This window comes from Lates calcarifer, linkage group LG15, assembly GCF_001640805.2.
Source record: "Lates calcarifer isolate ASB-BC8 linkage group LG15, TLL_Latcal_v3, whole genome shotgun sequence".
Lineage (NCBI taxonomy): Eukaryota > Metazoa > Chordata > Actinopteri > Centropomidae > Lates > Lates calcarifer.
In genome coordinates this window covers 5,160,360-5,178,149 of record NC_066847.1, presented here as the reverse complement: position 1 = coordinate 5,178,149, position 17,790 = coordinate 5,160,360, and the positions used below count along the sequence as shown (strand labels likewise).

Sequence of the window (17,790 nt, the reverse complement as noted above, 5' to 3'; positions counted from 1 at the left end):
CATGTAATTTATTTATTTATATATTTTTTTGCCTGGAATTGTATTAGCTTGTGATGATGTTTTCCTGGATGTAAAAATAATTTCATTTTGATAGAAATACATTAGAAAAATGCACATTTTGGCATGTTACACAGCTACATGGTTTGATATAGCAAATTAGAACATTATCGTTAATTTCATTGTGACATTAAGTATAGTCTGGTAGAATACTTATGAGTTTATTTGGTGCTCAGGTGTGGAGCAGGTTGAGCTGGAAATCTCAGCTCTGTTCTGTTTACACAGCATGAACCATCTATCATGCCTCCATTGTGCTAATTTTTTTTCTGCTCTGTCCAAACTCAGAAGTTGCCAACCCACTAAGGAACTGCAGGCGATTAAGTGTAGGAGGATGAGGATAATTACAAGCTTGCTATATTCAGTTGAGTCCCTGACTCCCAGATCCTGCCTGCCGTCCTCACTCTCAGCACCTCAGCTGGGGAGAGTGTGAGGAAATGATCTGCTCTGCTCACCAAGACAAGAATTACAGTCCTGACATGCAAAAAATGTGTGGACAACCAGATGAGCAGGCACTGATGCAACCCCCAGGCATGCATACTTACCTGTGAGCAAATATTAGTGTGAATGAGCTTGTAGGTCTAGAGAATGAATGAAACATTGGAGGAAAGATACAACTACTACTGCACTAAGTTTCTATCCATACAGGATACAGTGTTTGTTTTCAGTAAGTATTCGACTATAATGTTCAGAATTTTTGACTTGATAGATCATTTGTTTTCTTGTACAGTTCATGATGCATACTGTGAGCCCTATACATGAAGCACAATGCTCTCACAATGAGTCAATTAATCAGTTAATTGATCGACTAAAGCTTAGTTTATAACAATTTTTGATCATCTAAGGTATTTATCAAGTAAATGCCCCAACATCATGTGAAGTCTCTGCTTCTTTCTGTCTTAACTGATTGTAAAATAAATATTTTGGGGTTTTGGACTATTTGTTGGACAACATCAGCAATTTAAAGATGTCACTTGGGGCTCCAGGAAAATTGTACAAGGCATCTTTCACTATTTTCTGACATTTCATGAATTAAACAGTTAATCAGCTAAGTTGGAAGATAACTGACAGAATAATAAATGATGAAAATAAATGTTAGTTTATGGAGATTTATAAGATTGCAAACATTAGTTTCAGACAATAAGTAAGCCATGTTTCCTACTTTAAAGGGTAAGGCTCTCATTATTCTATATTTGTGTTATTGTCAACAAATCCCATGAAAAGGCCCAAGCCAGCAGGGAATTGTCCACGTCTGAATACTTTCTGACTTACCAAACCTTTCTGTGGCTGCAGCTGCTCAATGTAGTTTTATATATTTTTTGGGGAATATTTTTTGCTGCAAATTTACACATATTTGCTGCACTAATGAGTATTTGCAGCAGCAGGACAGTGTATCTAGGAGTGACTCAAGATAAACTACAGACGTCAAATCCATCCAGATGAAGGAACATGTCTACCAAGCAACAATGTGGACAACAACAAAGAGGAATAAGTTAAATTCAGTGTTGGTTTTAGTGTTTTCATGGGATTTGTTGACTAGAGACTATCACCACACTAACGCTTTAATCTAAAATAGATGGACGGATCCTTTGAGAGCTGCCCGAATCAGTGCAGAAACAGAACACACATCTCCATGGCAAGTTAAGAATTTAATTATTTGTTTATTTATTAATTTATTTACGTATTTCTATCTCCAGATTCACCCACCCGAAAAATATAAATTCCGGTGTATTCCAAAAAAAAAAAAAAAAAAAAAAAAAGAGGAACAATGGCATCTTCATCAACCGCATCAAAGGAATTAATCAACAAAATCAAAGTGGCAATAATTATTATCATTATTACAATAATAATTCAATGATCAGAATATCCACATTCATAACAAATCCATATACAACTGCAATACACTCTTCAACACCACTCTTCCATTAATATACACAAAATCCCCAAATGTCTGTCCTGTCAAAACAACAATAGAGGAGTTTTGGGGGAGGGGGGCTATGGCTTGTCAAGGGGTATGAAGATGAGTGACCAGCGCAGTTAATGGTACTAAGGTTAGTAAGAGTATAAGGGGGGGGAGGCACACTTATTTAGTAAGGACCTATACAAAAACAAGCAATGTTAAGTAATGACAGTATACTTTCATGGAAGGATTTGCCAGTCTAACCCCATCTTAGCAAAGGCTAGAAGGCTCCATGAGAGGCAGAATTTGGGGAACAAAATTTCAAGAAATATATAAGGGTTGTCGGAATAAATATATAACTCTGAATGACAACCGTTGCAAACATATACCATAGGAACCTAAAGTGAAAGTCAGATACGCAATAACTCAAAACAGGTCGAGAATTTTCAAAGAAATGCAGATGGAGGTTTCTGGAAAAAAAATTGTCATAAGTCTATATATGTACAAACATTGCTTGGTCACCCAAATCTACTTAGAAAAGCTTTTTAGTTGGTCAGAAAATGAGTGCAAGCTTAAGATTATGTGAGTTACATCTTGTATGAGAGCTTCAAGAATGCAGCTATTAAGTGACAGACCTTGCTGATATTCTAAGTCTGCACAGAAAGTGCCTCTGATAGCTGTCAGTACATTTAAAAACCTTTCCATGCCTCAGTATTGGTAACTTGAGAAGACCTATTCATAGAAAGAGAGAGAAACATTAGAGGAAAAAATAACTGTACACTCTGCATATACAAACAAACTGTATATACACATAGACATACCATATATACACATTTATCCAGTATATACACAAAGATTTAGCCAGTACACACACTTATATACAAACACATTCACTCGTTTCAGCAGAACCTCTAACATATCTCTCTCTGTCCTTGTTTCAGTCTTAAGTGGAAATTGCAGGGATTTCAACTCAGATTGGTGTCAGTGGAGTCCATCTATAGAAATAAATGGGGGTGTTTTACAGCAATTTGACTGCAGAAATGTGGCTACACTGAAACCAAGAGTTCATCCGCTGCTCGTTTAAAACCCTACAGACAGATAGTCGAAGTGGAACACAAAATAGCTGTTAAGAATGTCCTTATCCAACGGCTTTCGCATCGTCCGTAAATGGAGAGCTCCATGGCGATTGTTGGGCGGGAAACATCCGTCCACTTTCTCTTTTTTGTTTTTGAATGATTATAACCAAGAGGAAGGAGGGTACAGGTCACAGCAACGTGCAAACTGTTGTAAGGGGAGTAGGTAAAACACAAGTTTGTCCCTTTTGTCAGTCCTTTAGGGCAACGATTCTCTCCACAAGATTGTCTTGGTAAGAAAACTTGGTTCATATAAAATGGATTATTTATGAACTTCCATTAGATAGAGGCATCTATCTATATCAAGAAATAAATATCTGCTCCGGAAGATTTCTGATGAAGAGTTTTTTTATACTATTGTAAGAATAAGCAGTATCATAGAAATATAAATAATAACATTCTGTCCGGTTTTTCAAAGTCTTCATTGAAGCAAGAGTTTTGTTCTGAAGCAGTTTCACTTGTTGTATTAGGCTGTGCATATTTAGTTTCCTTTAAAATCAAAGTCTGAAAGAGATTCAAACGGAAGAGCTAAAACTATAAATCGAGAAACAGATCAAGTGTGTTTAAAATGGAGTAAGAAGGAAGTGGATAAATAATGCTTTGAGAATCCTAGATAGATAAAGAGTGAATAGATGAAAAGGAGTCAAAGGGTAATTTGAAAAGACTACGAGAGAAAGCGAGAGAGAGGGAAATAAATGCTTTGAAAGTAAATCAGCTTTGACTGAAATTTTAAGAGAAGTCAAGCACCTTTGAAATACATCTTACCCCACAATACACCTCCCCTCTCTCTCATTTTGAGCATCACGCCTTCCTTGGCCTTTGTGTTCCTCCATTCTGCTGATTGATCAGACTGCATAGCTGTTCTTTGCATGCTTTGGCAGGCCACCAGATGCCAATATATGTCCAGCCTACCTTTTAAAAGTAAAATGTAGATCCGATCACAAGGCGTCAAACACACTTTTAAAAAAATCCTGTTATCAAATCAGAGAGAGAGGGCCCAGGTAAAGATTAAAAAAAACAAAAAAACAAAAAAACCCAGCATTTCCTTACATGGTCCGCTGGGGCTCTGCACCATCCTTTGAGCAAAGAGAATGGGACCAATGCCCCAAGTTCTCCCTTTGTCAGCCAATCGCGTCACGAGAGAGGGCTCTGGACATTTGGCCATGCCACCCTGTGGACTGCCGATGGTGCATCAGCCAATTAGGTTCCACATTGTCCTCCATGAAGCTTTGAGAGTGGCTAGGGGGAGAAAAAAAGGGAAACAGAGAGAGAGAAGAAACGGGGGAGGGTGCTTGATCAGGTGCTATTGAAGCATAGCTATTGACCGAGTATCTGCATGGTGGCAGTCTTTCCAAAGCTGGACTCATCTCTTTTCTATAGTTTTTGTGTTCAGCTCTGAGGCAACTGCTTGTTTACCTGAGTCACTGAGGTATTTTCACAGCAATAATTTTAATTTCTCAATCACGGATTATCTCACATCTCTGAGAAGACACTGATGTTTCAAACCTAGCCCTGCTTTAAATCCAACATTCGTCACACAAGTAATTTCACAAGAAAAAAGTAGCCCTAAATAGAAGACAATCTTTTCTTGTGTAAGACCGCTAGCATTATTAACATTTGGTGGTTCAACAATTAAACATTCACTGTAAATATAAATCTAATCTAAACTAATCTACTAGCACTGGCCTATGAAGTACTAGCTTTGGCCATTTTGACCTTTGACACTGCAAAGTAAGTAATTTGTTCTCTCTAAAGAGAAAAATGGCTGACACAAAGCTGAAGTGAAACTCTTCAACCTTCACGTTTAAACAAGCTGAGTTGTTGCAGAGCGACACCAGTGTGTGAAGCTACAGAGACATAAACAGATTCACATTCAGACAAACCTTACAACAGACAGTTCATACACAAAATGAAGAATTATGGATACACGTTACAAACATTTCAAAGACTTCAGCATTTGACACATGAGAAACTGGAGAGTTAATTTCCAAAATACATCAAACGATATTTCTAATGGTTTACTCTAAATGTATTGTAAATTTGGTTTAATGCTATTAAACTTTTTTCAGATATAGATGCCACTTTTTCATTTTGAAATGAAATTTCAAATTATAAAAACTACCAAAAAAAGTATGACGTTCTTAAATTTTTTTAAGCATCAGGGGTATAATATATTCTCATGTCTTAAGCAAGGCTTTTTAAGGTGCATTTGGTTGATGACTAGCTAGTCTACTGGCCAAAGGATGCTTGATATATTTATCCCAGGCACTTAATGGCAAGCTTCGCAAACCTAAATGGTTGAGTGGTTGAGAATGAAAAATGATCCTAGCAAATAAAACACGGTAAAACACACACATCTGTCGTTAGTATTTATATGCACTTAGATAAATTTTTGTGTATGTTGTAAGAGAAAATAAAAAGTACTTCTTAATAAAAAGTATTAATAATGGCATTACTTATCTTCTGTATCTGAACACAACTTACTCTTCTTAACTGAAGGAGAACAGACTTGGAATAAACTCCATTCATCCATTTCATTCAAACTATCTTCATTCAATCTTAAAATTAGTAGTGCTCTGTGTAAACTGAAAATAGCACTTAAGGGCTTGGTCTCCACAAAAACCCGTTCAATAGCTGATCCATCAATTTTGAGCTGGAGAGCTGCTTTTATTGACTGTAAATAAAACCAGAGATTGGAGGAGGGCGCTTCTAAAACACAGACATGGAAACTCAAACAGCCCCATCAGACATAAGAACACAACAGGATGCACAAAGAACAAAGACAGAGACAAATACAGAACATATTGGGGGGAAAAAAGTCTTGTCAAAGACAAACCACTAAGAGAGAGAGAAAGAGAAAAGACAGTGAGTGATTCATGAAAGAGGCAGTGCTATGGCAGACACAGACATTTGACTTGGAAAATGGCACCATTTTGTTTCTGTTTAGCACCAGTTTATCACATATCGGTTCTGAGATTGAGAAGAGAAAAATTGCACGAGCTCAGTCCAAAAACAAGAAGTCCCTTAGATTGAAAAAAGAAAAAGAAAGTTCCCAAAAACTTCTTCCGTCACTCAAACCTCTACGATGCTTGATCTTGTGTCTTTGAATCCCTGTTTTCAGCCCACAGATCCTTTCTCTTACTAGCAAAGCTAACATGGATCTCCACCTGTTATCTCTATTGGAAAACCCTGTTGTAAAACACTCAAAGGCACTAAGAAAGCCAGACTACATCGCCACATCTCTACCTAACACATTTGCAGCCTGGCGTGTTCAGGATAGGCATATTTAATGCTCCTACATCCATGGGAGTCAAGAGTTACTATAAGCTAGTTTATAGCACTTCTTTGCTGATGGCTACTATGAAGTCTTTGGGGTGCAAGACATTCTATAATGCTTGTTCCTCACGTGTATTTATTTCTCATGGAGCCACAGACAGGCAATGAGTGCACAGAGCAGATGTTCACATATTGGCTTGGTATGTTTGTCAAATGCTTTGTTTGACTGATTCAAACAGTATGTGATAAGGTATCATTATCTTGTCCTGCAAGACTGATACAAACTGAAGCTCCATGTGAGCATCAAGAGAACAAGTGTCCATTGAAGAGCCCTTTGTATTGTGTGTTCATGTGTTATGCACTGTACAGTAGCTGTATGATTACTACTTGTCTCCCGCACACTTTTCTTCTCTCTCTTGCCCGGGGAATAAGAATATCAATGGCGATTTCTTTTCAAAGCATTGTCTTGCTAAATAGGAAAAGACGGGGACAGTGTTTTCCTTTCCTTTGTGTCATCTCTCTCTGATTTGGCTCAGTGTTGTGTTTGACCTACTCCCCCTTCTTCTGCTATGCCTGTAGTTGCTGTTGCCGTGGTTCCAGTTGCCTGTGACGTTGTCATGGGGGAGGATGTTTGGTTGCCACGGAGCTCTCCATTCTGACTAGGATGTAGATGAGGAGTGGGTAGAGAGGGAGGGTCTACGGTTTGAGGGAGGACTCCATTGTGGGGCGAGCTGTCAGAGGAAATGCCCGAGGAAGAGACTCTGAGGCCTTGATCGTTGGTTACCGCTCCTCCTCCTCCTTGTCCTCCTCCTCCACCTCCCCCTCCATTTTCAGTTTTCACACCGGGGTCTGCAGAACCCAGGGAGGAAAGCTGGTCCTCCTAGCGAGATAGAGAGAGAGGGGAGGGGAAAGAGGAGTGGGAGCAGGGAGAGATGGTCGTAGAAGAGAGGCCATTCAATGAGCGATGGGAGGGATGTGAGGAGTTGTAAGGAGGTGTCCAATCAAGGCAGGTAACGTGACATGTAGAAGGAAAAAAATCACATGTTGAGGAGGTGTGACAGTGTGGGAGGAAGTAAGAATAGTGAGATAAAGATGAGGAGGAGAAGACAAGGAGGAAAATCACCAGAAAAGGATGTGATTGAATTGAAGTGGAAAGTATCAACATTGAAAAATAGGAAGAACCGGTTGGAATGAGAACATGTAAAAGCAATGGCAGAAGCAAAGTAAGGAGGAGAATTAGAAAATAAAAGACAAGTGATAAGGGATTGGAAGAACCACACGGAAAGAAAGAGAGAGACAGAGAGGAGAGAGAGAGCCAAATGAGTTACGAAGTTGATGCATGACGTACACCAATAAAAATGGCCGCACAGGAAAGGGGACACAGGGAAAGAAGGGATGAAGGAGGAATTAAAACTCTTGAGGTCAAAGGGTCCTGATCCTCTCGGGATGAGAAGCAAGGGGTGTTTGTCATGTGGCAGATGGCAGGAAAACTCAGGAAGTCAAGTAAGTCATTCTTTGCCAATGAGTACAAATCATGTTCAATAACGACTAAGTTTCTATGTCAGTGTGCGTGCTTGCGTAGCTGAAAATATCCTGAATTAAAGATGAAGAAGAACTCTACATTTATGGCTTCAAAAACATCTTAACAGCACATACTGTAGCATCAGCTTGTGATTAAAAACATGCAAAAAAGTCAAGCCACATAGAGCTCAGCGCCAAATTCAAAAAAGCAAGATAAAGGTGCATTCTACAGGCAGGAAATCCAAACCTCTGTCCAATTCACCAACCAAAAAGTCTAACCCAAACCCATCGATCGTGTAGCAATGAGCTGCTGCATGGGTGTACATCCTGGGTTGGAGCTTTTGATCAGTGATTAAGTTAAAGTTTGGTTTTGCCATCTTTTCTTACCTACATTGGCGCAGAATAACAGCAATGCAAATACTAGTTTCATTATTAGTATAAATCAAGGTCTGTTTGCAAGCCTTCACTCCCAGTCTTGTTCACTGACGTCTGTGTAGGAGCAGTGGGAAGAGAAAACAATTGGGTTATTGTGCCAATAGACAGCTATGAGGACTCTATTCATAATGGTGCTTAATGTATCCAAGAGCTACTGCAAGATGATTTGAATATAGAAGCATTTTGAAAGCTGAATTCACAGTTTTACCATCAGACCTGGGTTGAAACCTCCTGAAATAATTGCACTTGATTTATCTTGCCTGGCACATTTGCTGTGTGGTGTCTAGACATAATTACAGAGACTCTGTTTTACTGAAACTGTAAAACGAGTGCAGAGCCATCTAAAACACACTGGAAGTATGTGCAGTAATTTAACTGAGGTTTGTTCTTTACCCAAACATTAGAAAATATGTATGCTATTAGATACCACTTTAATGCTTACATATATGAAGTATGGGACACTGCAACATGAATGGGATGAAGTGCTGTAGAGGGGAAAGACAGGAAGGAGGAGAGATAGTTTGGTCTGCATCCAGTAGAGAAAATGAATCAAAAGCAAATTATCACTGGATAAACTGTATCTGATGGGTGTGTCCACTGTGAGTGGAAGGTGTTTCCACTTCACTTAAAGAAAAAGTGAAAAGAAGAAAGGAAAAAAAAGTTACCCCAAAATTTGATGTGAATTAGCAGGCCTTTTCTCTTCTCAATCAGAACCAAAATGAATGAAAACATTTTCAGTTGCTAACTGGTGCTATGAACAGCTATCTACTATGGTACAGACAGTTACAGGATGCCAGTAACATGACTCCAATAACACTTGTTTTATTACTCTCAAACACAACCAACAGTGTCATTTAATATCCATGTGTAGACCAAAACACATGTCTATTAAACTCAGAAATCAGGCAGCTGAACAAAGACATGGCAAAATGTTTACTGACATCCTTTTTTAACTTACCAAACTTGATTCACTCACTGAGGGCTGTAGTGTTTGATTACTTGGTGCATTCAATTACAACTTGGTATGAGAGTGTTGTTTATGCTAATGGAAACTGCAGTACTGGAGACAGGAACACAAAACACTCGGTGGAGTACTGAAATGTTAGGTGTATAGTAAATGATGCAGATAGAGTACCATACACACAGGTTCTTACCCATCTCCTCCAATCTCCAATCAGTTTTGATATCTTTCTCATGTCCACATTTGAAATAAAAACCTGCTGTAAGTGTTAGTTTGATCAGTATTTCTACTTAAAAATGTTTAAAAAAACAAAACAAAAAAACACCCCTGTAAGACTTAAAACAACTAATCTCGCCAGGTGAGGAGCTCCTAACTTGTAACGCAAAAACAAAAAAATCAACATGGTACGCATGTCACACATCATCGGACGCACAATAACAACTGGCCTACGCCACCATTCAACCAAATAATTCACCCAGGTGCCAAACACATACACAAACAGATAAATATCAGAGACACAGACTCATTGAAAGACACAGAAAACACACAAAAAACATGTGCACATTAATCAGTGTTCTTCGGGGAAGGACTGGGTCAGATACGGAGATTTCCCATAATTCCTGTTGTTTATCTGAGGGCGTGCCGGGAGGGATGAACTGAATGGAAATGTAAGTTCACGTGTGTAGGAAAACACAGCGGTAAAAAAATATGGTGTATTTGAGGGGGAAAAAAATCTACAATAAAAGAGAATTCGCACAATACTCTGCAGACTTTCAGACAGATTTATCACCAAGAAGGGTAATGTCTTAAAAATGTAAAGTTTGGGCTTTTTTTCAACCAGGAAACATGCCCAAAATGTGACATTTAACATGTTATTTCTTGCTCACAAATCTGAGTGACGTCTGTGGAAATATAAAATGTGATTGTGAGTATTCTCTTTTAATTTGGATTTTTTTGCTTAGTTGCTTGGCAGAAAATAACAATTTTGCATTCAAAATTGTTTAAAAACAAGTTCTAGTGTCTGTTTCTTAATTGCATAATTCCTGACTTTACTTGAATTCTAACATTTGCAAATGCCAACATCTGATCTGAAAACAAAAGAAAAAAACAACAACAACAAAAATCCATTGATTTATTTGTATTTCTCTGCTTTTCAGAGATTTACCGATTGCAAAGAGTTACAGGAAGGTCTCCGTATATGACTTGAAAATTATTTGCAAATAATATTGTTGGCATATGTCTGTACTGGTTATGATTGCATTGTGTGTGTGAACAAACAATGGTATTTTCATCAGTAGAGAGCTGCAACAGTCACACACAAAGATTTGGAAAAGACATTAAAACACTCTAAGCTACTGCAGTGCTTATGTATATTTCTGCCAAGACATGTAATATGCTCAACTTGTCAACATGAAGTGAGAAGGTAGAATAGAAAAAAATCATTCAAATAAACTCCCTATTTGAAGTCTGTCACAGAATATTTCCAGAGTTACCAGTGGATACAGGAAGACACGCTTTTGTGTTGTGAGAGTGACAATAAAACCATAGCAGGTTACCACCTCTTCCTGCCTGACAAAACAAAGAAAATGTCATTTTTTTGTGTGGTGGAGGAGAAGGAAGCTTACTTCACACAATGCCAATCATGGCACTGTGCATAAATTACACATTTTTGTCATTTGTCAGAGAGGGAGAGACTTAAAAGCACATTATAAATAGACTTCGTTAAAATACAAACATCTTTTCAGAATCAGAAAATAGAGCTGCAACAGAGAAAAACACCTAATCCCTACTAACTAAAATATAAAATGTACATACACACAAATTGAACATGTTTCTCAAATCTCTGTCTTTTCTAAGACTGATTTTATTATGCAGAATGAGCAGAAACAGGTAAATGATGACAATCAGGCTTTGTTTGCTAACTAGCTGTGAGCAAAGTTTGCCACCAAGCTAAGTTACCTTGGATACCATTGTATTTCTCTTCATATTCACCTATTTTTCTCCATGTTATCACAACAGATCTTTAGTTAAAGGCCTCTTCATCTTGAGAAAATGATAAATACATGAGAAACTACAACACTTTGGTTGTGTACCTCCGCCAGTCAATCTGGTAGCAGGTAATTAGTGTGCAAAAATTGTGTTTTATAAGCCAAATTCTTATCAGTTGAGTCAGAGTGAATGTTTGTTGTTTGGCATGGTGAATGGGTGTGAATATGTTTGTACAATGGAGTCACTGTTGCTGCAGCAAATTTAAAATGCACTGTCACTGAAATTGTGAAGAAAACATGTAACAAAATTTGTTGAAGTCATTCAAAATTAACCCAGTCCAAAGGGAAACTGATTCAAGCTGCAGTTTTCCTCAACAGTGTAATCTTAGCTTCTGCCTACTAGTGACGCACATAGCATTATTTTAAGCTCTGTGATTGGATGCTTTTTGTGGAAATAGTTAACTTTATGTACCTTTGAGTCTTGTACCTTGTAGCCATATATTTTCTAACAGTTGTTTGTCTTCTGTGATGACTCAGCTGAGAGAGTTTCATGCCCACCCAAGGTCTTACTGTCAGTTATGTAATTGTCTATGGGAAAATTAATGGGACTACTTCTGATATTCTTCCACTTCTCCTCATGCCACCATCTTTAGTGGGTCTTCACTGAAACTGTAGCTAGGTCAGGGAGAGACAGAGAGAGCCCTGATTTACTTTAGTCTGTCTTGAATTAATTAAACTCAGCCTCTCCTGTGTTTTTGCCAAGTGATAATGCCCTCTATCTGGAACGAATGTTCAATCCAAACTTTTATTCACCTACAGGAAATATTTATCTGTCTTGTACATTTCTATCCTTGGGTAAAAAGTGATCACAGGTCGACCTGGTGCCTGGCAGAGTTTTCTGATATCGCATTACATGATTTATGGGCACCACAGTTGAGACATATTTCAGATGAACACTTCTTGCTGCCAAGCTGTTTAGTGCAGCTCTAAATCACTGAAATGTTTTGTTGTCACTCCATCAACACGGAGGTACGGCCCTCACAACCACGAGTAACCTCGGACCAAACATTCAGTGACAGACCTCTTTTTTCTGAAAGATTAATGGAAAAGTAAAGTGGGCCTGTCAGTGTGTTGGCTTGCAGTGAGTTCACAGGGTGCTGCATATGGACAGGGACGCACATAGAGAACAGTAGAAGTGGAAAAAGAGGCAGCAGGTTATGGATGGAGAGTGAGAGTTTGCCGGTTTGTTTATTACCTGGGTACTCGGGGTGGGACAGGTGCGAGACGGGGCTGCACTAGGATGGACTGACGCCTCCCCTAAGAGAAATCACCGTATCTCATCAACATAGGAGGAGAGGAGAGGAGAGGAGAGGAGAGGAGGGTTGAGAGCAGGAGGCAGGAGGAGGAAGCTGACAGCAAAAGGAGGAGGGACGGCTTGTGTGCAGTGGGCAGGATTCAGAAGGGCAGTGGGGGTTGAGGAAAACAACAGCCACCCAACAACAGTACATACACAATGCACAACAAAAAAGTGAACAGAAAATAAGAACATAAATATACGTAAAAATGCTTAGTAACGCACATTTACATACATGTACATTATGGCAACCATACACACACAACATTATCAGACAACCCAACAGCCTGAAAGCATTAAAGCAGCGTGCCATGCTGTGTATCATTAACAGATATCATGCTCAGAGGACAAGAAAGAAAAGGGCGTTAAATCGTGCACTCCAAACGACATCTGCATCTGAAAGCAGCTGATTAATTAATCCAACAGACTTTGGAAAAGCCGAATCTTGCACGTTTCCTGCTTCAAGAGAGGTAAAAAGACAGCGTAAAGGACATGCTTATATCAAACATGCAATCGTCTACTCTAGAGAGATAAATATATACACGCTTGGAAAACCCGGAATCATATTCACATCAACACAGTTTATCCAAAAAGACACAGGAAAACAACAAAGATTAGAATTTTTCTATTTAAACACACACACACACACACACACTCAAAAACCACCGAGATTCAAAAAGTTGCAACAATGCGCACAGATAAAAGAATGTGATTAAATCTTAAATGAATGAAACATTGATATGATTAATGCAACTAAAAGCTCAAGAAACCTTTTCACCATTCAATACACCGTACTGATAGATGCAAGTTCAAAAAATACAGTAACATCTTATGGGTAAAGGCTCTAAAAATGATCAGTTCAACACTTAAATGCTTCAAAAGATTCAGATTTTTACGACAGATAATGTGCAGTAACTGCCAGACACTGTGAAAAGTTCACTTAAATGTCTTTAGAAATAAAATAAAATAAATAAACTGGCACTGATTACTTAAAAAAGGCTCTTCAATATTAACAGAATTTTGTTAATTGTTCGTCAAGGTTATTGCATCAAATAAAAGTACATTACAACCATTTAGAAATACTTAATTTGTCACTGTAATAATTTGATGTCATTTATTGGATTAACATGTTTTTTTCTTTCATATTTTCACCCCATTTTCCAGGACATTTTGCTACCTAATTTTTACACATTGTTTCTGCAGTGTTCACCAAATTAAATTTAAGTTAACTTTTAAAGGCCTTAGAGTGTAATTTAATACTTACTCACAGTCATATCAGTTGAAGGATGATGGAAAAGCAGTGGGGACAAAATGGCCTAGACTTAATTATTATGTATAAGAAGTCACTGACATTTATATTAATTTTTTTTGTCAGTATTTCCCAGCTGTATATAGCAATAATTCCTAGTAATATACACTAAGGTGCCAGTTTATTAGGTACACCTAGCTGAAATAAAGACAACCTTCATGAAGGTTTTAATGCTCAGTTTTTGGTGAAACTATTTTAGAGAGATATCGATTCAACTGGTGTCTCTGGAAGCTATAGTTTGTGGTGTGGTGGAACTGCTCTGCATTATTCAGGGAGGTGTTCCTGTTATTTAGCCTACCTTCATTGATATTAATGGGATGGACAAAACAGACAGCAGATACCCTGTTACATTACATGTGGCAGTTATTTCAAGTACTATCAGTCGCTGACGTTTATTTACTTATACAAAAGCTGTAACTAAATAGCTGTTCTGAAATCTCAAAATATGAGGATGGAGGTCAGTTACTTTCTGTTTATTTTGTAGGTGTGAGGATACTGCTGTGGGAAGGATTATGGCATCCTGCACCTGTGTTATTATGTGAGGCCTAATTAAGGGGGTGTTGTTTTGGAAGTTGGTAGCAGTGCCCCCAGGAAACAATGGCATCATGCCTCTCCCCTCTCACTCCCTATTAATTTACTTTTCCTTCTCTCAGCTGCTGCGTGAGCACCATCCTCACCCATTAAAGTTGAGTGTCATCACACTGGACTGAACTGTCTGCTCATCTTAGGTGTGGTGGTGATGAAACAAGAGCCTGGAGATAGAATACAAAACTGACCAGTAATTCCTGACAAAAGAGCACCATATAAATTCTTACTCAAACCACCAACTACCTTGGCTTCAAGCACAATGAGCTGACTGTAGATTAAAGGAGCATTTCAGCATAAAAGTGTTTTTATTGTCTCATTACATTTATTCCTGTGTATTTGTTTATACCCCAACACGACACAAAGACTTGTAAAATCAAATGTCTAGCTTTTATCTGTGCTATCCCATAACATCTTTTCGAGGTCTGTCATCAGGTCAGAATTTTAATTTGACGAATACTTAGTTAAAGCAACACAGTGTAACTTTTGCTGAGCAATAGCGCCCTCTGCAGCCACGAGTGGTAACTTATTGTGTTGCGCTCTGAGGTGAAGCGGTTTAAAACACTGCAGAAAACAAAGCCTATCAATTCACTGAACTCAAACACGTTCAAACGATGTTTATTCCTCATGATCTCTGGCTTTTGGAACCTTAAGTGCTGCCGCTGTAACAAACACACCAAACTCCATTTAGAATTTTTAATATTTTATTACCCTTTTTTATTTCCTCACTAAATATCAGAGATGAATACTGGTTTTTAATGATATCTAAGTCTTTTATTAATTTATCTACTGTTTGGCATTATAGTTGAACATGCTGGACCTGATTCAGCCAGTTTAAGCCGCTGACTATCACTCAAAGTTACAGGTGTTCAGGGCATCGAGTGAGAATGAAAACAGCCCTATTCTTAGTTATTACAAGTCAGTGTACCATCAAAATGATTTTAAAGCTGTTATTTAAGGTGAAATTGTTACATAATGTTGCTTTAAGGACAAAATACCAGCAAAACTAATGATATGTACTTGCATGTTGAGTATGCTAACATGCTAAGATACTGCTAAACATCAGCATGTTAGTGTATTCCTAGTGAACTTGTTAGCATGCTGGCATTAGCATTTAACTCAAACCACCACTGTGCCAAAGTACAGTCATGTTTGTGCCAGACTGCGTTATGTTGTACAGGTGTGTATCCACCCACTGCATCTCACACTGGTTTGTACTTTAAATTCGACCCCAGAGATTTTTCCACTCAGGTCGTCTTTGTTTAAACTTTGATCTCACTTTTTTTAACGAATGACTTTTGTTTCTTTTTGTGCTCTGTTGAAGATTTTATATATCCTGAAAATAACACTTGAAAGATTTGTTACTAATTTTTTCAGCTGCTTTATCATGAGAATGAGATTTCTTTCTTTAAAGAGAAGAATACGATACTTAAATACATTAAATATAATATGAATATGGTACAGATATCTAGGTCCAGGAAAATAATTTACAAGCCGGAAGCACATAAAGCATATAATTTGATAAAACCTTCTCCTGGTGGTGATTAAGCTTCTGATTTCATTTTCTGTAGTTTGATCTGTGGGAATTAAGGACTTAGGAGTTGTACTCTCCTCTTTCAAACACCACACTGAAGGTGCCCTGCAGCTTGCACATCACCTCCAGCACAGTGTGAATGTTAAGCAGGTTGCTGCTTGCTCTCCTGTAATCCAATAAACATTTTCGTCAAGGCAGTATTGGAGTTTAAATTGGTATCATTGGTAGACTGGTAACAGTCTTCTGAAGAATTATTCACAGACTTACAAGCTTGTTTAACAGTCTATTTTTTTGGGCTCTAAAAACAGAACATCTCTTCTTTTTCATACAAACTAAGATTAATGAACTTGTCTTCAACTCCAGTAGATTATTTTACTTGTTAATTGAAGAAGTATAGAGTTAAATAACAGTAATTCACTGTAATTATTCACTTTAATTCAATCATAGATGCACTGCCAAGTGTTAAGACATGTAAGTCGACACAACCTTATCCATCAGCTTAAGTCACGACTTAGTACCACAGGACAGTGCTTAAATATAAAACAGCATTTCGGTGTTGGTGTGTAATAAAATGAAGCATCAACGTGCTTCCAAAACAAAAGAAAGAAAAAAGTTAAAGTGTGAAGTGAAACCTTCACACTTACTAAAGCAAATCTTTAGTAGAGCACCTGTTAGCAAGGAGGGGGATATGACAAAGATGCCACCTGATATGTTGTGAATACACATATATAAAAGCTCTAAATCAGCCTAAATGACAGCTACTGATCTTGGCTTCCACTTAAACAGAACATTGAATGTATCATGTTTACTACATCCATTGCAACTAAGGTATGCATGCTGCATTTTGGGAAACACAACAACCAACAACTGGCAACAGGAAATACTCATTCCAAAACTGCAATGTCCTGTAATGTACCAGTAGTGCAATACTGACCTACAGCATTATCCCAAACATTATTTTTGTGATGCAGAATTATAGATGGGTGACAAATTTAAGGAAAAACCAACATTAAGTGTTTTAGTAAGTTGGGCTGTTGTGTACCAACAGAACAGCTTCAATGTACCTTAGCACTGATTCTACAAGTGTCTGAACTCTACTGGAGGGATGCTCCATCTAACGCTGATCTTAAATCTCCTTCAGGAGTTCAGTTGGGTTCAGATCTGGTGATATTTGCTGACAATGATCATGAGTCAACATGATTCACTGGGCATCTAAAAGTCCTGAATCCTTCTTTAAATGTGAGTTTTATTTGTTTGTTTTTGTAATAACTTGCATTAACTAAAACTGCACCTTGCCTACACTTTAATGCCATTTACTTCTTCATCCTACGCTGCAAAGTGTGAACTTTATCCACCTGGCACCCAACTTGAAAACACACACTTGAGTTGCTAGAATTTGTTGATCAATTGATTAGTTGATTGAGATAAAATTATATTATTTTGAAATAGGTGGATTTGAGAATGGATTAAAAGCAAAAATGACAAATTTCTGATAATTTTTTTCTCAAATTTGACAAATTGCTGATTTTCCTTGTCCTACATTATAATAAACTGAAACTCCTGGTCAGACCAAAGTATTTTTAATGGTTTCCTGACCAACCAACCAATTGAAAAAAAAAACTGAAAGATGAATCGATCATGAACATAATGAGTTGCAGCGCTAAATCTCAAGTTACATTGCTAATCTGGACAGAAGCCAGTGTTGCTAAATACTAAATAATACTAGATACACATCAGTTT

General features: G+C 37.9%; 1 protein-coding gene across 7 annotated transcripts in view; it reads right to left on the bottom strand.

Moving 5' to 3' along the window:
• Positions 1-1,688: 1,688 nt before the first annotated feature.
• The window catches only part of syngap1b (synaptic Ras GTPase activating protein 1b), a 129,701-nt gene continuing 113,599 nt past the window's right edge, over positions 1,689-17,790 (bottom strand). For 5 of the 7 annotated variants that reach the window (XM_051076016.1, XM_051076017.1, XM_051076020.1 and 2 more), the window contains 2 exons: positions 12,524-12,585; positions 1,689-4,326 (listed from right to left, as the gene is read on the bottom strand). In XM_051076016.1, the coding sequence (XP_050931973.1) occupies positions 4,209-4,326; positions 12,524-12,585 (180 nt within the window). In that variant the 3' untranslated portion in view covers positions 1,689-4,208. Of the gene's footprint in view, positions 4,327-5,729; positions 7,244-12,523; positions 12,586-17,790 lie in introns of those variants that run through there. The other 2 variants (XM_051076018.1, XM_018699947.2) reach the window with 2 other exon arrangements.